At 47.5% G+C, this 20879-nt stretch overlaps 1 protein-coding gene across 3 annotated transcripts in view; it reads right to left on the bottom strand.

Moving 5' to 3' along the window:
- Positions 1-272: 272 nt before the first annotated feature.
- Positions 273-20879, bottom strand: part of SETD1B (SET domain containing 1B, histone lysine methyltransferase) — a 51123-nt gene continuing 30516 nt past the window's right edge. Inside the window, exons 7-18 of one of the 3 annotated variants that reach the window (XM_086474072.1) lie at positions 19005-19775; positions 13576-13746; positions 12529-12616; positions 11400-11617; positions 11009-11153; positions 9848-10306; positions 6477-8033; positions 3930-4096; positions 3504-3635; positions 1783-1902; positions 1272-1409; positions 273-533 (exon numbers count right to left, since the gene is read on the bottom strand). In XM_086474072.1, coding sequence (XP_086330198.1) covers positions 360-533; positions 1272-1409; positions 1783-1902; positions 3504-3635; positions 3930-4096; positions 6477-8033; positions 9848-10306; positions 11009-11153; positions 11400-11617; positions 12529-12616; positions 13576-13746; positions 19005-19775 — 4140 coding nt within the window. In that variant the 3' untranslated portion in view covers positions 273-359. The remainder of the gene's footprint in view (positions 534-1271; positions 1410-1782; positions 1903-3503; positions 3636-3929; positions 4097-6476; positions 8034-9847; positions 10307-11008; positions 11154-11399; positions 11618-12528; positions 12617-13575; positions 13747-19004; positions 19776-20879) is intronic. The other 2 variants (XM_086474073.1, XM_086474074.1) reach the window with 2 other exon arrangements.

Below are 20879 nucleotides of genomic sequence, written 5' to 3'. Positions count from 1 at the left end.
GGGACTGAACAGAGAAGCTAGTGTTTGGATAGACCATGCCACAAAACGGTAGTCACCTTTTTGTGTGCGTGTTGGATCTGAAAAGGAAAGAGCACCTGAAACATGAACAGTCCTCGTAAGCATGTGCGCTTTTTGCTTTCGTTCGTGATCCTGGCAGAAGTGCGAAACTTGCTCGGTATTTTTCTTCTCTTTTTTTCCTCTCTTTTTTTTTTTTTAATATTTTTTTCCTTTTTAAATTTTTTTTCTTCCTTTTTTTTCTTTTTTTTTTTTTTTCCTCTTTTTTTGGCAAAGTGCAACCACACCTGGTTACCACAGTTTTGACATGGCCGAAGGTGCAAGTGTGACGAGAAACCTCGAGTTCAGTTCAGGGTTCCCCTGCAGTTCTCAGAGCCACATAGACACGGGATTTTTACATCCTCAATTGGAAACTTGTAGTCATAGGTAATTTCCTCATTCACATTGATGTGCTGTTTGGAGTAGATGACGATCTTCTTTTGAGACTCCACCGTGATCACTTTAGCGTAACAATTTGGCTGCAAGGGTGACAGAAGAGGTAATGATTTAGGCTCCTGATGGCCATGGCCTCCCAGCCTCCACACAATTATTCCAAGCTAAAATAGAGCAGGACAGTCCTTTCCTTAGACAGCCTCAGCCACGCTTCCAGAGCCTGGACCCAGAGGAAGCTGAGAGAGGAAGGCGTGATGCCAGAAAACAGAGCAGCCCTCCTCTTAAATATCCACATTCTGGTCATTTGTGGTGCAAAACAGCCTGGATGATGCTCCACCAAGTCTGTCACAGGCTAAGAGCAGCTCAACTAATGTTCAATAATTTGGCCAGGCAGCCAAGTCTTTTGAGTGTAGACTGCAGCACAGAGCAGAGGGAAAAGCAGCTTCTCTGCCTACTGGGGCAGGGAATACTTTTCCCATGTGGACACTAGAAGGAGACTGTTCCCACAGAATAACAATGCTAAAATTTGGTTTGTTTTAAGGAAGTATTTGTTAGATATGTTTGAACAGTGTCTGTCAGGGTCCCCCAACGCAGTCAGGAGGATTCTGAGTGCACTCTGTCTCGCTGCATGTTTCACTTCTCAGGTCTCACAACTTTTTATGCTAATTTAGACTCTGCTTTGATTTGCTGCTACTCATTAACATTTAATCATAACCCTGTGACACCCTGCTACTTCTGAACATGGCCCAAATCAAAGTTAGCAAGGACTCAGCGGGTTTATCAATGTGTCAGAGCACACTTACATGCAAAAACAGGATACTTACATTGCAGCTGTGATTAATAAACCTGGCAAAGTTTCCGCATTTCGTGGCATCGATGATGGTGTCATGATCGACTCTGAACATGTAACTGCTCCCGATGCCTTCGTCCTCGTATCGCTTTTCACGCATGTCAGCAATGACCTACAGGAAACCCCAGGGGTCAGGACATGCCACAGAAGCGATCTGTGAGCAGAGATCTACACGACGCTCACCTGAGCTGTGCTTGTGCCAACTCAACAGATACGTGATCCCAAACACCCCAAGAAAGCACAGACCTAACTGAAAACACAGAAGTCCACCATGGGCTTCTTGAGAGCTTACCTCCTAAGGATTCAAGGGCTTAGTTTCTATGGGTTACTGAAAATCCCACCCTTGTACCTCCAACCCACATACCAACCTCTGCCTTTCTCACGTAACTAATGCCTTACAGCAGGGACTCCAAGCCCCGCAGTCATACTCGAGCAGTTCTTTCAGGGCTGGTTTTTGCTCAGATTTCACCCACAGTCCATCTTACCTGCCTGATGTTCTGACCCACGTATTCGATCACCATCTCATCAGCTGCAATGGGCTCCATAGCAAAAAGGCCCCAGTCATGAATGTGGCTCTTGCAAAATTTTAGTTTTTTCTTCCGGAACTGCATGAAGAAAACACCCCAAAACCCCAACCCTGAATTAGCCACAGCACAGAAAGGGAAAGACCATCCCTGGTCCAGAATCCACAGCATGCTCCAAGCCACAAGCAGTGCTGGGGTATTTCAACCTGATTTAACCATAGAATTATAGGATTTCAGGTTGGAAGGGACCTCGAGGATCATCTGGTCCAACCTTTCTTGGGAAAACCATGCTCTAGATAAGATGGCCCAGCACCCTGTCCAGCTGAATGTTAAAAGTGTCCAATGCTAGGGAAATCCACCACTTCCCTGGGGAGATTATTCCAACGTTTGATTGTTCTCGTGAAAAATTTTCCTTCTGGTCCAATCGGAATCTCCCCAGGAGTAAGTTGTACCCATTACCCCTCATCTTTTCTATGTTACTCCTTGTAAAAAGGCAGTCTCCATCTTCTTTGTAGCCACCCTTTAAATACTGGAACATGGTGATTAGGTCTCCCCTAAGCCTTCTTTTCTCAAGGCTGAACAAACCCAGTTCTCTCAGCCCTTCCTCACGGGGCAGGCTTCCCAGTCCTATAATCATCTCTGTGACCCTTCTCTGGACCCTCTCCAGCCTGCCCACATCTTTTTTGTACAGCGGGGACCAAAACTGAACACAGTATTCCAGGTGTGGCCTGACAAGTGCCGAGTAGAGTGGGATAATGACTTTGTCTCTGCTGGTGATGCCCTTGTTGATGCAACCCAGCATCCTGTTGGCTTTCTTAGTCACTGCAGCTCGCTGTTCACTCATATTGAGCTTTTTGTCCACCAGGACCCCCAGGTCCCTTTCCACAGAGCTGCTCTCCAGCCAGGTAGATCCCAGCCTGTGCTGCACTCCAGAATTATGTTTTCGCAGGTGCAAGACCTTACACTTCTTCTTGTTGAACTTTGTAAGGAAGGTTCTTGTTAGTCAGCTCTTCCAGCCTATCTAGGTCTTCCTGCAGGGTGGCTCTCCCTTCTGAAGTGTCCACTTCTGCACTCAGTTTGGTATCATCAGCAACCTTCATCAGTTTACACCTGATCCCATCATCCAGATCACTTAGGAAGGTTGGGCCCAGTATTGATCCCTGTCACCCCGCCTGTGACAGGCTGCCAGCTTGAAAAAGAGCTGTTTACCACAGAATTGCAGTACTCGGGTTTTCACTGCTGACCACACGCCGGGGAGAACAGACCCTTTGAGGCCATCAGTCTCTGTTCTGCATAACCCTGATGGTTCTGACTAGGGCTCAAGCTCTGTGATCATAATACATTTATTTATAGCCATCTATCAGCCAGCTCACATCTCTGCTTCTCACAAGCGAGCACACTGGACTAAGTGTCATGTTTTCCCTGTGACTGCTCTGTTCCTACTTCTTTAGGTAAATTCTTTGTACTACACATCGAATCAAGTTGTATTGTTGTATCAAGTTGTATCCCATGGAAGTACCGGACAGCCAGGTACCGTTCAATCCTCTGGCACACACAGCAGTGCCCAACGCTGAGATGGCCGTCACCAGGGTGAGACCAAACCAGCAGTAGATCCCCTGCACTGGCCTCAGCCTGCTCCCAACCAGCCCCTGTGCAAAGCAGCAACCCACGGGGTGACCTACCTTGAGCTGGTTGAACTTGAGGAGGTCACTGTCACAGCTACCAGTGAAGGAGGAGAGGAGCCTGCGTTGCTCTGACCGCCTCTCGGAGCCAGCCCGGGTGGAAGCATGAGGTTGGGCAGGGATGCTCATACCCTGAGAAGACAAATGGGTGATCAAAGTTGACCCGACCGACCCAACACCCTGCAGCCTCCCTGTGAGCAACCCTTTGTGCTACAACACATCACCACAGAACGTGTGGCCTCCTAAAACATCCCACATCAAACACTAACACCTCCCCAGCAGCTCTTGGATGACCAACTCGACAGAGGCACAGCAACAGCTTCACCTCCCTCCTTGCCAAAAGGCAGGAAGCATCCAGTGTGTGTGACACCGTATAAAACCAAATCCCATTCACACCCCGGCCATCAGTGGAGGACATGTCCTCACCTGTGTGTCAGCTGGAGGCTCCTCCGCAAAAGCTCGGCTATTGTTGAGGTATTTAAGTTTGTCCTTCTTATCAATTTTGTAATAGCCTTCACTTCGTGCACAGCCTGTCACATGCTCCCGCATCCCATCATCCCGCTTCTTTTTCTTGGGGGTAGAAAAGCTAGTAGGTGGAAAGAAGTTAAGGAGAAACCCAGCTACCAGTGGATATCAGATAAAACTTGCTACAGTTACACGGAGCTCAGGCCATGAGCTTGGAGAATTAGGAACATTTTGAGGGCGCTGCAAAAAATAACAATACTCTTGAAAAATAAAACATCACTGAAGCCCACATGCCTACAGGAAAACCAAGCACGGTCTTTCCTTCTCAGCTGCATGCTTTGGGAAACTGAAGTAAAGAGATAATGAAAATTTAAACATAAAAAGGTTAAGCTGTCAAGAGAAACCTGTTTGAGAAAGGATTTCCCCACAGCACCCACTACGTACACAGACAGCAGCTACCCAGCCATCTGGATGTACCATTTTCTCAGTTTGAAGTGACACGCTTTTGTTCTACCTCCAGAAACTCCCTGCAGCCACCCCAAGCCCTGAAGACACCGTGCTGATCTCACGCGCAATCATCCCCACTGACTAGGGCTAGAAGCAGCAGATGGGCAAGAGACGCTCCTCAGCCCAAAGGGCTTGGAGCTCTCACCAGCCTCGGTAAATCAGCTCCTTCAGACCCTGACAGGAAGGGTAAGGCCCTGTGCAGATGTTTCAAACCCCACTGTCCTGATCAGTCAAAAAAACCTGCAGCTGGCCTCACAAGGACTCACTGCACTGAGCAGGCAGAAGGCACCTTCAGGTCTTTGGCTTCTGGAAGGACAGCAGAGCTGTACTGCTGGCAGCTCACCCCAGAAACACAGCCGTGAAGCTGACAATGATTGAGACCTACCCAAAAATGCTCCCTGTGAGTCATAACAAATCCTTAACACCAGAAAATGGAAGCAGAGGGACCATAAAAAAGCAAGAAGTGATGGCCTTGAAATCAGAGTGTTGAGGTGTGAGCTTGCTGCAAAGCAGGTGAACCCTGCAGGTACTTTCACACCTATCGTGCAGCGCAGTCCAGGATGAACCAGCAACCGGCTGCAGATGATTTTTGGAATGGTTTAAAAAGTGATTGTAAATTTGCTGTTACAATAATCCTTATCAACAGGGAAACAGATTTCAAGTATTTCCACTATGTAAGTTGCCAAACCCAAACACGCTTAAGGCCACGGTCACAGGCAAGCCCTGCCCTCAGCTGTCCTGTTCTGTCTTTTGCTGGATGTGGTCCCCCACTTCTCCGGGGCCAATTACTCCCACCTTGAAACCAGTCTGGTTTTGGAACTGCTTCCCCAAATGGGCAGACACAGACTGAGAATTACCGGGGACCATGCATTTCATCATCCTTTTAGAAAATTTCCTTTAAACAATTGAATAAATCTATTTGAAGACTATTGCACTGGTACGAAAAAGCAGAAAATTACAAATTTAATCCTACACATTGCACTTTGAGAAGCAAAGAACGGATAAAAACGCACAGCACAGCACTGAGCTCCACTTGCTTTTTGTTAGTATCACATCACTGACTATTTTAAGTGGTTTGGGCTTTTTTGCTTTTGCTTTTGTGTCTTGAAGGAAGTAAAGGATGAGATATTTTATTTCCACACAATCTCTAGCAACACACGAGATGGTGCATTTGTCTTCTTTAACATATAAATCCATATATCCTTCCTAAAAACACTACTAGAGAGTTCTTAGGTTATAGCACAGCCTTTTAGGCTCTGTTCTGGAGATCACTACCGGTGGCTGTACACATGTAGACCCTTGTTCTGAGACAGCTTGCGTGTCCCAGAAATGCTCCCAAAGATTCAAAGCTACAGCCTGTGCTGCTGAACACCAGATGATGGGCCGGAAGGCAGGGGATGGGGCCAGACCCTGCCCCACCAGCACCAGCCAGTACTCCTCGCTGCTGCACTAGCAGCACATTCCCCCACCCAGCCCGAGGCCCTGTCTGTCCCTGATGTGCCGCTTAGAAACCGTTGCTTTTATTAGTGTTTCAAACTCAAAGCAAGTTAAAGCTGCTAGCACCACTAACTCATCATTTTGGGGACAGATGGTGAGATTATTTTTACAGCAAGTTTTAGCCCCAAGTTAAAGCCCTGCATGTGCAGACTAGAAACTCCACAGGCAAGCTGGAAAAAAAAAAAAAAAAGTCAGTCTGGTTTAAATGCAGACAGAAGCTTCCCAAACTAGCAAGGAAACCTCCCCAGAAGAGGTGCATACAGATTTTCCCTGCAGTCCTAAATTGAAAAATGCAGCAAGAACAGCTACTTCTGCAGTATTTTTGTATTGCAGCTTCAACAAAACAGCCTAAAATTCCCTGCTGATATAAGCAATTGCCATTCTAGTAAGCAAATGCTTCTTCCACCACAAACTTAAGTCTTTTGTGGTTTAGGTCCTACACAATGACCATCCAGTGCATCTTACATGTGTCGTGTAATGCGGAGCACCAGTGAGAAAGGATATAAGGATGGAATACCCACAGGGTGTCGTTGAGCCAGTCCATACCATTGTCCTGCTGTAACAAGCGGTCGTATGTGATACACATGAATTTGATATCTTCCTCATCTATGCCTCCATTCCAAATATCATACAAAATGGTCATTTCCTCAAACTCGGAGCGTGGCCTGAACTGAGGCCGGGGTGGGGAATACTCAGGGGAAGGAATCACTGGGAGGTCCTCAGGCGTCTTCTTCTGCCTTCGCCACTGTCTTTTAGGTTTCGCGTGAGCGTCGTCTTCCTTGAAGTCTTCATTCCACTGATTCTCCAGTTCCTTAAATGGCAGTTTCTCTGCAACTGTCTCAGCTGCTATTTTCTCATGGAAACCGTCATTCCTGAAGTCCAGGGTGACAGCTTCAGGGTCTTTCAGTCCATAGAAAGCATCAGGATGCCCGCTCAACAGCTCTTTGCCCACAGCACTTTCCACCAAGGCCACTGGCACGGGAGGAGGTTCTATGGTTTTGCCCGAGTACACATCCAAGGAGAGGACAGAAGGTGGTGACCGTTTTGGCCGACCTGGCCTCCTTTTGGGAAGAACGGAAGGTGGTGGTGGGGGAGGAAGGATAGAAGCACCAGTGGGTACTTCTGGTGAGAGCAAAACAGATTTTACTTCTGCCTTGCATTCTTCAATGGGCATTCTTCCATCTCCATGCATGCATGGCAGGGCTGCTACAGGTATTGGCTCATCAGGTGGCAAACCCATGTCCGTGTGGAAATCTGCTTGTGGGGGGCTGGCAAAGGGGATAGGGGAAGGAACACTGTTCATGCTGATCGTAAGGGAAGCACCAAGAGGCTCTTTAAAGGGTTTCTCATCTAGCTCATCTTCTGACTGTTTCTTGCCAGACAGAAGGCAAGGAATGGTAGCACCAGCCTCTGGGAAAGTAGGCGTGAAACTGAAATCTCTCCCAGGAGTCCGAGGAATGCCACTGTTAATGCCAGGAGATTGGGATGGGTAGGAAAAGGGGCTCCCTGGGACCTGAGGGGAACTGAGGGTCAAGCTGCTTCCCGTAAGGGGAGCATCGCTTCCTGGCGTGGCTGGAACAGTGTCCGTGCTCTGTGACTTCGCAAGGGGGTGTGAAGACTTGGCCAATATGTCCCGCCCAGGAGTCCTAGGAATCTCCTCTTCCACGGATGTTTTGGTCACCATTAATTGTTCAGGGAACTTTTCTGGAGGGACTAAAGATTCTTCCTTACCGGGAGTCGATGGCAAGGGAAGCATGGAGGATGGCACCTTGTGGGCTGGAAGCAAAAGAGTATCAGTCTCTGAATGGATCATCACCTCCCGTCCAGGCGTGCGAGGCAGCCGGTCGTCTTCCTCCGCTGCAGAGGGCAGTTTTGCTTTAACACGAGCTTCTAAGCTGCTGTCGTCAGACTTGCTAAAGAAGCTGCTTTTATTGGGCAGAGGTTCTCCAAAGACTCCCACTGGAGCTGAGAGACAGAGCGCCTCCTCCTCATCTTGAGCTTCAGGCTTTGGACCTCCCTGTACCTCTGGCTCCGGCATGGTAGCAGGTTCGGACTCTTCCTCTGAAAAGGGGCAAAGAGAGGAGAATCAGGAGCTTTGCTTCTACTCCGTTACTCACCACTTGCCAGTAAAGGCATGTTTAAGATGCCGCAATTACAGAACAGCTCAATTCCACTGGGAGGCTTTAAAAACTCCAATGCTTTACATTTTGGAGGCATAGAGTGTGGAGTAATTAGACACTACCACAGACATCCCTAATGGACCATAAAAAACCCACACTATTAATTTGAGGATTAGCTACGACACAGGCCAGAACGAAGGTTTTCTGCTTTCAAAACCCCTGACCACCTTTTGTGCAGACATAAAAAGAATTAGCGGATTTTGGGGCAAGGACTTTGGAGGAGAGCTGTCAGAGCCCCAAGCTATCAGCTCATCTAATGTGGGAAGGTAAACTAATTGCAAGGCCAAGAAGCACCCTCAGCTCTCCAAGGAGGGAGCAGTGAAGGGAGGAGCGTAACAGTCTTGAAAACACATGAAGGGAACGGGAAGCCCTTGTAATGAATGAGGAGACACTCAGATGGTACCAATGAAGTAATTTATATGCTGCTCTCTCTGCAGCAGGCTCATTTGTCTGGAGTTTATTTACCCCCTTAGGGCCAGGGCCAAAAGGAATCAACAGTGAATCTTGTTAGGCAGCTCAAAATAACATTTTCAAGTGACAGAGCAAAAGGAGGTGAAAATGCCTGGAGAGCTGGAAGGGAAGTATTCCCCATTTGTGCTGAACAAACTGGAGAGTCACCGGAGAAGGGTCCCATCCCTGTAACTCCTGTACAACCAGGCTGGACTGCACAACAAGAATGCTGCAGTTCGAGCTTGTTCCCACAGCTTACCTGTAAAGCTCATTCCACATGTCCAGGTGCCCAAATACAGGTCTCCCCAAATGTACGTCCTTTCTGCACACTGACCTGTTCTAGAAAAGATCTGTGCAAAACAGGTTCTTCTTCGCCCTGCCCAGCTTAACATTTTGCATCTTTACAGCTTTCCAATTTTATGGCAGCCAAGGAGTGACAGCCTGTGTAGGGACTGGATTTTCAGCTCTCCAACTAGCAAAATACTGCCCAGTCCTCAGACACCAGTCCTGCCCAAGGCTCACACGGCAGGCCACACTAGATATGCTCTCCCTGTTGGCTCCAGTTTTTAACCTTTTAATTCCCCCCTAGCTGCAGAATTTGTCAAGCTTTATGCATCTCAATCCTGTTCTAGTAAAAGGTTTCTAATTTCCTTGGGTTGAATACGACTCTGTATTGAATGAAGACAATTTCCTTCTTCCAGAAAACCAGGAGTACCACTCACGTAAAAGGATTAAGTAAAAAAAAAAAATCCACAAAAAATAGTATTAGGAACCAGATATAATTCTGAGACCCCACTCACCTGCCCCATATAGCTTCCTAGTCACATACTGTTTTGGTATTAAAACCAAAAAGAGCCAGTAGTGACTCGTTAAGCACAGATTCCTGTTCTGTTTTAGCAGCCACAGCTTTTCTATCTTGAGCTTCAGCCATCACACCATCCAATCAGTCACCCTCAGAAGATGACAACTGTTCAGTTCCTGTAGGACACTAACTAAACTGGCCCAGGATAAGATTCTGGATACAATAACCACAGTATTTTTAGTAGCAGATGACTTGTGTAGAGTTCCTTACTAGGAAGTGAAGTTCAGCAAAGACCTCTCTCCCTGTACAGATAACCCCTAGCCTAGAGCCAAGACTGGAGGAAGCAAGAGCACAAGGAAAATACAAAACTGTACATATTGGGTGCTGTGAGAATATGGACTTGGAAACAGGGTAAAAAATGCCAAATCACACGGAGGGCATACCTGGCCTACAGATGGGAGACAGCACAAGTTTTGTCTCCTGGTCTCTTTCCATAACCAAGTGTTTCAGCGTTTCAGCAGCAATAGATGCCTCTGGGACTTCACCACATTCACTTTCCACCGCCTTGATTTCTTCCATGCCTTCATCTTTCACTGCCAACGCTGGGTCTGCAAGTCCCAAGACTGTTGGATCCATGTAGTCATCTACAGGATAGAGCTCCAAAATAGTCTCCCTCTCATCATCAGGAAGCTCGTGACTAGCAGGTTCATGCTCTGTCTCAGCAACCATGGCTTCTCTGTCTTGATCTTCAGCCACCTCTTCCTCCTCTTCCTCCTCCTCATCTTCATCATCATCATCCTCATCTTCATCATCCGAGTCTGAACTTGACTCAAATTCAGAGGAGTCCTCACTTTCATCGGACGATTCAACTTCAGCTTTGGAAGACGAGGGACTTGCTACATCTACAAGAGCAGCAAAATACCATTAGTTCCACTTTCTGACTTCCACTAAACAATCAGGGTCTACTACAGGAGCAAGCGTCACTTCCACACTGTAACAGAGTGGAAACAGCATCAACAGCAGTGTGTGCGTTTGAAGGAGTCGCCTCCCAAATTATTTACTTTTGCAGAGACTTTTAAACTATGTATTTGGACACTTACAACAATCACCATACACCAGGCAGCTCCACGAGCAGCAGAGCTAGCACTGCCTGGCACCTCGCCCCCACAGGTCTCTTGGTGGACTGCACCTTTACTGGAGTTGTACAAAGACTTTCTCCTGCCTTCACACACCGCTTTAAAATGTGGAAACTACCACCTTCCAGAGCAGGAACTGGCTGATAGGACAGAAAGTTACTAGCAGCTTAACTACCCATGTTTGAAACCTGGTCCTTCTCTTCCCAGCCACACACGTTTCACAAAACAAGCACAAACTTAGCTGGCTTTAAGACCTCTGTCAAGTCCAGCTGAGATCATTCAGACACTGGAGAGCTATTGCAAAGGGACCCACAGACTGAGGGATCATGGAAGCCTTGTAGGTAACAATTAAAAATACCTGTATGCAGTGAAAGTAGATGCACAAATAAAAAGATCAGCTCGCAAGCGTAAAAGGGAGACCACACCTGACTGAAGGCTACACTTGCTGCTTCTGCTGGAACTGCTTACCCTCCTCGGAGTCCTGCTCCTCCTCCTTGTCACTTGTGTCTATGCCTGTCTCCTCTTCCTCATCATCTTCATCTTCATCCTCATCTTCATCATCATCTTCATCCTCATCATCGTCTTCATCCTCCTCCTCATCCTCCTCTTCCTCCTTTGCAAGAAAGCATTGCCAAAAATGAACAGTGTCTGACTCTGAGAGCTGGCTGTCACTGTAGTAACCACCAGCACCTCTCAGGGATGCGGATCAGAGAACCTGAAGAGCGAATAACCTTACGGAGGTTCTCTTAGGATAGACGCTAACAGAAACGCTCACCTTCTGGAGAAGGTAACTTTGGAATTACTCGGCCCCCATTTAAGGACAGAGAGCATTCAAAACTGCAGTCACAAACCAACACACCTTGCCAGGTGCTGCTTTCACCAAGCCTCTCACTTCTTCTTGCTCCTCTTCCTTCTCTGAGGAGGATTCTTCCTCTTTCCCTGACGTCTCATCTCCCTCTTCTCCTTCGCTGTCAAGCTCCAGTGGCCTTGCTGGTCGCCGCCTCAGCCCCACTGCTTCTGCATCCTTCTTTGACAGGTCAGATGTGGTATCGGAAGCATCCCTGTCCCTCTCTGACTCTGGTGAGCAAAAACAAGAAGGAAATTGCCATCAAATACCTTGCAAGGGAGGGAAAGAATTAACCACATAATGGAAACTCTTTCTTGAGACCAAAGTTAAGAGCAATGTGCCCATGCGGTGCGGGAGTCCCCAAGCTTACAGGGCCTTACTAACTTCACAGTGCAAGCGAGGGTGAGACTGGGTGCAGGGTGTCAAAATGCCAAGGGTGGCAAAATGCAGGTGGCCAAAGCTGACAAGCTATAAGCAGAGCAGCTAGGAGACATGGCATGACTGAGGTCAGAACAGGTAAGGTGAATTTAGTGCCTTTTTGTTTTTCTTACAAAACCCTGCTTCTGTACTTTGGCTTCAAAAACCAGCTGTTAGTCTGAATCAACTTCATGGCACAACTAACTTGAATTAATTGTTTTATGCAAAACAAAGGGTATTCAAAGCTTTGTCTTATCTCTACTCTTCCCTGCTTCCAGGAAAAAATGTTAAATTATTTTTAAATAGATTTTTTCTGGCAAATAACTTTATTTTATTTTTAAAAAACAAATGCAGGGCAAACTGTCTCTTACGTGCTTTCTCCCACAACGTACCCAGTGAGCTGCAAGTATGCCCCTGGAACAGTCCATGAATTCATCTGAGCTCCCTCTACTGGGTGACCAGCTCTGTATCAGCAGAACTAAAATAGGCTATGAGTTATTAATAAAATGTGGGTCTTAAATTTCCCGCCAGTGAATTTAAGATAACTGAATCCAGAGGAGATATCTCCCAGCTGATTAGAGTTTTTTGAGAAGCAGGGTTTTGGCTCAGATCCTTGACTCTGTGTCTAACTGTAAGTGAGCACACTGCTGTGAAGTTTAAAAGAATTCAGCTTGCATGTGGTTTGCATCTGCTCTTGTCTTTCAAACAAATGTGCTTTGCAAACCTTCATCTTCATCATCGACAGAAGTAGAAGGCCGGATTCTCTTCTGATCTCCTGCTGAGGCAGCTTCAGGTGGCTCCTTTCTTTTCACCTGAACAAAAGACACAATTAGCATTTCTAAAAGTTCAGAAGAGCAGAAATCAACTTCTTAAGCAAATTGCTACTGCTTTACTATGCCACGGTGACTTACACCCAGAAACCAAGGGCCACTTCCCCAGCTCTTGATCCCTTTATTTGCTTGCAAACAGAATTTCACTGTGAATTAAACTCTACCCCTTCAATTTGCATCAAAACGCTCTGGGTACCAGCATGGTGCATGTCATCGCCAGGTACTTTGAAGATGACAGAGAAAACTCTTGACTAACCCACGTGTCTGAGATGTAACAGAAGAGAAAGAGAGCCTGAGCCTATGACATCCTAAAGAACCTCAAAGCAAGTTTTATTCTAAATGAAGACTGCAGAATCTCTCATCCTAGACCTTTACTTGCACCTTCTGTGCATTTAAAATCCTAATTTCAGGGAAGCCCTCTACCATCCCCCACCCCCACACATTTTTAAAGATACTTCTCATTTCTTATGCAAATGCTCTTCCAAGTAGGTGACCCTATGCTTGCAAGTCTGATTCTGTAAACTCACATGAGGCAGAAAACGCTTTTAATCAAACTTCAGGTGAGACTCAGCTGCCAAACTGCAAGACATTCTAAGCAAAGAAGTAACTCTGCAAGGCACTACAAGCAGAAGCGTATTTTTACAACCACGCTGAAACGATGTGTCCTAAACACAGGCAAATGTCCCACTTACCTTGCAGGGCAGGAAGATCCTATACAGGCAACTCACACAAGTGGTAGATGAAAACTAAGGCTGGGAAAGAGGATCCTTGCTCTTACAGTGTACTGGTGGGTTATGAGTGGTGCTGTCAGCAGTCCCGTAAGTGAACACACAGTGGGGGTAACAGTCTGGAGGGCTTTGGGGCACAAACCTAGAGAGGTCTGTCCTCCTAATGCTCCTTTAGGGAACGTTAGCATAACGAAGACAGATCTTTGTTTTTACCTTGAAGGATGGCAACCGGATGGCCCCTCGTAACCCAATGCCCAAGCCAATTCCCTCATATCCCAGGCCTTCTCCTTTGTTCCAGTTCTCCAAAAGACAAGATGCAATTCGATCCTTCGGCTTTGGTTTTTCCTCCAGTTCTCCACCAGACTTCACTGGAGTGAGAGACGCCTGCAAGACAGAAAGCACACTTGAGAGGGAAAGTTTCCTGGGAAGCACACAAACTCTGGAAACCACTTAGACAACTGAGGTTTGTGAAATATCACTGCCTTGCCCAGGCACCAGTTTCTCTGAGGGCAAGGGCATCTGAAGATACAGCACGTGGCCACACATACTTGAAAGGGAGAAGGTGCAAGAGCTCTTCTTGATAACGAGACCTTTCCATCCCTGAGAAGCCTTCTCCCCTTTGCATTTTAAAGAGGTTATTTTCCCTGCACAAGGCATCAAAACTGATTAAGACAAAACTGCTGGGATTCCTAGAACAGCAGCTTAGCGTGGGACACTAAGTGATCTTGCACTTGGAGCCATCGTGCTGGCAGGTAGCAGAGCAGACACTCCTGCTTTCTCCACTGAGTGTTTTAAAACACAGTCTCAGCTTCCTTCATATGCAGCTTAACATAGGTCAAAGTACTTCACAAGAAAGGACAAGGGAAATGAACAGACCCATTAGCCCTAATGGCTCATTTCGGGTGTCTCAAGGCCGTGGTGTGGGGACCACAGTGACCACCTTCAGAAGGGCCAGAATCCAACGCAGATGCTAGAAGCAAAGGTCATAAAAAGGAGAGATGAAAGGGGAAGAAAAGGTGCAAATATGAACCCAGGACTTGACAGTCCAAGGGAACACATTCCTCCACCCAGGCAGGAGCTACTAAGTGCCAAGGAGCAGCTACTGTACAAAGGTCCCGAACTCTGAAGGGAAGCTAAGGGGCTGGAATACACCACCATCCTCACACATTACCACCCCTGAACTCCCAAATGCTGCAGGAGCCCCTCTGCTCTGGTCACATCTACGGGAGGAATAGAGCTACACATCTACCTCTCACAAATAACTCAAGCATGCTTTAGGTAAGTTAGCCTAACGCTGTGTTATCTACCTTCATTTGCTAACCCACGTAACTGAAGGCAACTTCAGACCTTCTAGTTCAGAAGACCTTTCTTCTTAACGTAACGCACAACATAACAAGTTAAAAACCACACACATCCCTGTGTTTGCTTAGCAACCACAGCCCAAGTCCACAAAAACAGTCTGAAGGCTCCAGTCCTGGGAAACAGGAAAATCAAAATATTTGGGTAAAACACCTAAGGGTCTACAAAACTTGGTAACTAGACACACAGCCTTATCTCTGCTCAGCTGCAATAAACCCATTTTCACTGGTGCCGAGGTGTGAAGGAGGAGCAGGAATTCCAATCTCTGCAGCCGTGGAGAGGCAGATGAGCCACGGAGAGCATCACACACGGCAGCACGCCCCGCACTTCTTGAGCAAAGGGCACTGCAGGTAACATTCACTCGCATCAGCCAGTGGCGTAACACCATCCAAAAGTCCATTTCTCTCACAGACTTTAACAGAGCTAATTTGCCGAGGCTGGCTGTAATCATCAAAGAGGAAGCGTAAGCTCAGCTCTCCTGCTAATAAGGAACAAGACTAATGGGAATATCAAGCAGAGAATCCAGGCGGCAGCACTCGGTGACCAGGGATGGCTGGTTATTCCTGGCACTCTGCTTAATGCATCTTACTCAGGCTTTCAAACCTAAACCCATCACTAGATTTGAGAACAGGGAAAAGCTTTCCCCTAGCTCAGGCAGACAAGGTTCATGGTATGTGCTGCCTTCCCTAGCAACATGCCCCTTAGCAGCTTTCACCCCATACATTTTCCATCCTGCCTGACCCAGGACACCAGCTCTACCCTTGAGCTTTCCCATCCTATACCTATGGCACGATACTTCTTGACAGTCAATCAGCTGTCCAAGTCGATTCCTTTGTTGGAATATAGTGGCCAAAAAACAGAGAGGAGAGAGAAATTGAGGCACAGGAGGCAAAAAGTGTGTTGCCTTCTTGCGCATCATTGAAGGCTTGGGGGCTGCCAGCAGCATTGCGTAGATAATATTTACTGTCCTACTAAACTTGAACATTGCTGGTCAGTCAGGGGAAAAAAGAAACCCACAAGGCTTCCTGCTCTTATGCTTGGGGAAGGTCAGGGAGATAGCAGACCCGCAAAGCCTCTGACCAAAGAGAGACACACCTGCTGTAGGAGCTCGCATATGGTGGAGCTCATGCGCTTCCAAGATGAGCTTTGATCTCTCCTTTTGAAATAAAAGGAGAGCTGCTGCTGCTAGATGGTCCAAGCATAGGGGATATTAAAAGATATCATCTCTCCCTACAAATCTGCCTCATGTATTTCTAAAGGAAAAAAGATATAAACAAGCACATATGTTGTCTTATTTATACTTCCAACTCCCTAAAAATAATGTAATTTCTTTCACTACTGTCAATCAGTAAGGAAAAGCACGAGCTTCAATTAAAACCATTAGGACGGAGGAAATGGGGATGCAGGGCCTGTATTGGAGGGTCATTTCAGCTCAAACAGTGCCTGAAGGTCTTGGTCCATTCTAGAAAAACCAGTGTGATGGCAAAGTACGTGGGGGACTGACCTCCAGCTGCCACCAAGGAGCCCAGACGGCTCATCCTCACACGTGCATGAAGACACCCACAATAGGAAGGTACAGTTTAAGCTGAATATTCATATTTTGTTTTCCTTTAGCAAAAGCAGGCAGCTTATGAGCGAGGAGAAATCCTGTCCCACACCAATGTCAGAGGGTGCCCAGTCCTAGCAGAAAGGAGGCTCTGAAATCTGTGAGATCTTTCTGCATGTGACAGTAATACACAGCCTGGCAGAGGCTTTTCCAGGCAGTGCCTTGAAGCAGCAATAGTTCTGGCATTTCTGCTCCTGGACAGAAAGCACAAGTTTTTCCAGGCAGCAATTTCGTATTCTCAATTTGACTGCTCACATCCAACATAACCTGTGGCAACGACCGTGGCATGCTGCTGCGGTACATTCAGCTTCCCTTCCCAAAGTGGGTTGCAAATTCCAGGTGAGGGAAGAACAAGTTAAATCCAGCCATAGTTTGGGATACAAAAGGACTCGAGCAGCCACTGAAGACCTGCCTCAACTTGCTTCTGCTTCTCCACTGCGGATGTTTGGTTTAAAACATTTCTTGGGTACTTCAGTTGCTGCTTCTTCAAGTGCTTGCTGGATAGGTTTCCCTCGCTGCCCTGGAAACTCAGGGGCCTCCTCCAAAATTGTCAGCACACGCTTGCTAGTAGGAGGCAGAAGCTCTGAGCATTAGTCAGGAGGAGAGGGACTGGGTTTCTCACTGCACGTCACACCAGCCAGCTCTAAGCCAGCCAGAGCAAATTACACTGTCATAAAACAGCTGTTAAGCAGCAGCATTACCATCCTCTCTGGAAAGCCAAGGAGCTCTCCCAAGCACTACAGTTAACACACAACCGGCTTACAAAAGCAGGTGGTGTAGGTACTGCTCTGAAAACTGGCATCTGAAACAGAAGATGTATCTGCAAGTTGTACTTCAGTTTTGGGTTTTTTTTTACGATAATTCACTGTAATAGTAATTTTGAGGCTTGCATGAACCTTTCGAGTGTTAGCTTTTTTTTTTTCATAGTGACAAATTCACCACCTATTAGATCACAGAGCTGTTTGCTGGCTGAGGTACACCTCAAATTGGCTGAGAAAGGATCAGACGATTCATGCAAAGCTGTTTTCTTAACTAATCCCTGGAACTCCTTGTGTATTTGGCCAATGTTCAGCTTTTGAGTTAGCTGCTGCTGCCTACATGCACTGGGGAGGCAGGAGGAGTGCAGAGAACTGGAAATACTCACAGATCTCATCACACAAAGTGGGGAAGACAAAATAGCAGCTTGGTGGTTTCAAACACTCCTGTTGCATCTGACTTTAGTTTTTTGGAGTTCAAAAAGTTCAGCTTCCTCTTAGACCTGAGAAGCCCTTGCACATGTCTCCTGATCTAGGGGTCATTTCCTCCTGCAAACCCCTTCCTGGAGGCAGCCAGCAGTGCCCCAGATCACCGGGAAAAAAAAAAAATTAAAAATCAGCTAAACTTTTCAAATTTCAGGCCCTGGAAATACTGCACTGAGGGGGGAAAAGGAAAGGAGATGAGGGGAAGGGAATAACCCTGGGCTCTTGAGATGTAAGACCAAGGGGAAGGGAATAACCCTGGGCTCTTGAGATGTAAGACCAGCCCACCCATTGAAGGCCTTCCCGAAAGCAGCACAGTGGAGTGGGCTTTCCCGTGCTTTGTCTGTAGAAGCAGCCAGCCTTGTCCTCTGACTACTGCTTGGTGGATTTCAGCTTTAACAGAGGTGTGCAAAACACTCCCCCCCCCACGCCCCCACCCCCCCCCCGCAGGGAAAGTCTGCAAATATGCACCATCGGGCTGAGGTGACACTCAGGAGGTCACCTAGCCCATGATCCCGCCCTGGGGCAGCAGCAGCTGCAGCAATGCCCTTCCTCAGACGGCTGTGCCTGCGTAAGGACAGCACAGCCCTCCCAAACGCAGCCAGAGCTCGTTTGCAGATCCCTCCTGGATCATGCCCCAGCACGGCCGTTGCATCCTGCCGAGATGGAGCAGCCATGCAGGCCAGCTCGGGCAAGGCGCTGCCAAAAATGAACATGCTCTCCAAGACCCTCGCAAGGCATAAGCTGCAGTCAGTCTCTCGCAGAACAAGGGCTGCCCTGAAGTGGCCCCAAAGCTGGAGGGGACAAGGAGGAGGGGACCCATCCCAAAGCAGAGGGATGACACTGAGAATGAAATACTTCTTCCTCAGGCCCACGTTCAAATCCGTGGGCCAGTGTGAGGCAGAGGAGCAGTTCACTCCTATTGAGCACACACATTCAGAGAGAACGCTGCATGGGGTACTTCCACCAATGACCAGGAACGACTAAGATTCCCAGCCCGTGTTTGTTCTGATTGCAAAGCAGAATGAAACGCCTCCATATATGGAGTGACACCATGGAAATAAGCCAGGTTTAATACCCAGGTGCTAAGTTGTCCTGAGGCATGTGCCTGTAGTGACTGAGCACCTTCCAGGTATTTGCAGGCTGAGGTCTGTTACTCCCAGCACACACTCCTGCCGCCTGCCTCAGCATGAAGGCCAGGCCTGTGGGGAGGCATGGAGCCAGGTGAGGGACAGGGATGTGCATGCCCCTCATTTAATTTCAGCAGCCTCAAGCAATGGGGTTCCTCACAGCAAAGCTATTCCATGGCTTTATTTTTTGCTCCTATTTCAGTTACCATAACATTTTAGGGTTGCAGGTTTTTCTAAAGTCAACGCCCTGGCCACAAGCACTATGAAGAGCTCTCCCTGGGATCCAGCACAGAGTACGTGAAAGCCTACCTTTGCCAGACGTTCCTTCTTGTCCCACCAGTCATCAAATGCCCGAAACGCTACCACTTCAACCATCTTTCGGTTCAGGTCCCTTTTCATGATAGCCTTTAGTTCTTTCACTATGACCAAGAGGACTCCATCCACAGTGGCTTTGTGGGGATCTTCCTTCTTTGGCTCATAACCCGGTGGTGGAACAGAGGGGTCAAACTTGGGCAGTGGTGGCCACTGCTGTCCACGACCAAGAGCTGATCCCATCGAGAAAGGGCGGTAAGGTGGAAGATTCACAAACTGCATCCGACCCGTCATGAAAGGCGGATACTGGTACGTGTTTTGTGCCTGCATCATGCGGCTCAGCATCTGAGTTTGCATCTGGAAGGACATCGGCATGCCACCCCACTGGTTGCCCAAGACACTTATCATATCTACTTGCATGACAGGGAACATGCCAGGATGGAACGGAGGAAGCGGCGGCAAGATATGAGGCGGAGGGACCCCAGGGGGGGCAGGGAGCGGAGGTGGGGGAACAGTCACAGCAGGGTGCGTGGGTGGAGGTGGTGGAGGTAGCGGCGGAGGCATCGGGAAGCCTGGCTGTGGAGGCGGCGGAGGAGGAAGAGGAGGGAATCCCGGTGGTGGCAAGGGAGGAATTGACGGGGCCATTACAGCCGAGTTGCTGACAGAGGAGTTCACCACAATGGTTTTGGCACATTCTGCACTAGTGATGGGCGCAGGGTTGGTCTCGTCGTCAGAGATTTCCATGTCCTCCCCTGAAGAATGCTGACCCTGCGACAAAAGAGAGAGAAAAGGTGAGGAGCACATTCCTTTTACACTAAATACCACAGCGCTGGCTGCTTCAAACAAAAGCTAAGTTTAACCCACGTTTTAATTGGGAACGGAGAAAAGCGAGCGATGCTCTGAAAAGACAGGTCCCACTGAGCAGCTGGTGCCTATTGAAGCTTTCCTCTTCCATGTCAGACCTCAGGAAGCAGAGGTAGAAGCTTTCTAAAAGAGCATCAGTACCGACCGAACAAAAACCTCAGCTTCTATGGAACAGGAGGGATTGTTCCTGTGCTCGCTGAAATACACACAATCCAAACGTCTTTCACTGCAAGACACATTATCTCTTATTTGCATCTAATACTGACAGGTGCATTACACTCTGAGTTTTTATTCCTTAGTTTTCACCATGCACAAAGAATTACCCTGGTTTTTAATTATAATCCCTGGCTCATTTGCTGTCAACTCTTAACCTCTAATTGTGGGAAGACAATACTTCCACATGGTTGCTGCTACTAAAAGTTGTCTTGACTAGACCACAGCAATTCATACGGGAAAAAAGAATCCCAAATCTGTTTAAATTGACTTTAAACACCAGTCACAAATGCTGGGATTCAGACACAGCACGTGTCATGTTCCTGAGCAAAATGAATACTTTACTAGCCACAAGAAATACAGATATAGAGTTACAGAAAATGCTAAAACGATATCCCACCTCCCCCGTCAGAGGGGTGGAAATGGGATTAAAACAGAGGGTGCTTGCTTGCTCTGAAGTCTCAAAGCTTCCTGATTAGGTCCCATACAACAGAAAGGCCTCACCAGCTAGCTCCACTCTCAACAGCAAATGGTCGCACCTGCATGCTATGTCCTACAGGCACTTCAGTCCTGAAGGTGTCTCCAGCACAAAGAAACCACATGTATGACGGTCACATCCCTCAGGTATTGTTAAAACAAATCCCAGTAAGAAATACAGCAACCAAATACTGCTGGAAGACATATCTAACGCACTGACAGCTTATCAAGGAAACATGAATGGGGCTGGCCTTTTACTAGTGGGATATCAGCAAAGACAGGACAGGGTCTCAACTACCTTCTCCAAAACTTTCTTAC

Source organism: Leptosomus discolor, chromosome 16 (genome assembly GCF_034619465.1).
Source record: "Leptosomus discolor isolate bLepDis1 chromosome 16, bLepDis1.hap2, whole genome shotgun sequence".
Classification (NCBI taxonomy): Eukaryota; Metazoa; Chordata; class Aves; order Leptosomiformes; family Leptosomidae; genus Leptosomus; species Leptosomus discolor.
Note: the sequence above shows the minus strand (reverse complement) of the source record. Positions and strands in the feature narration are given on the sequence as shown.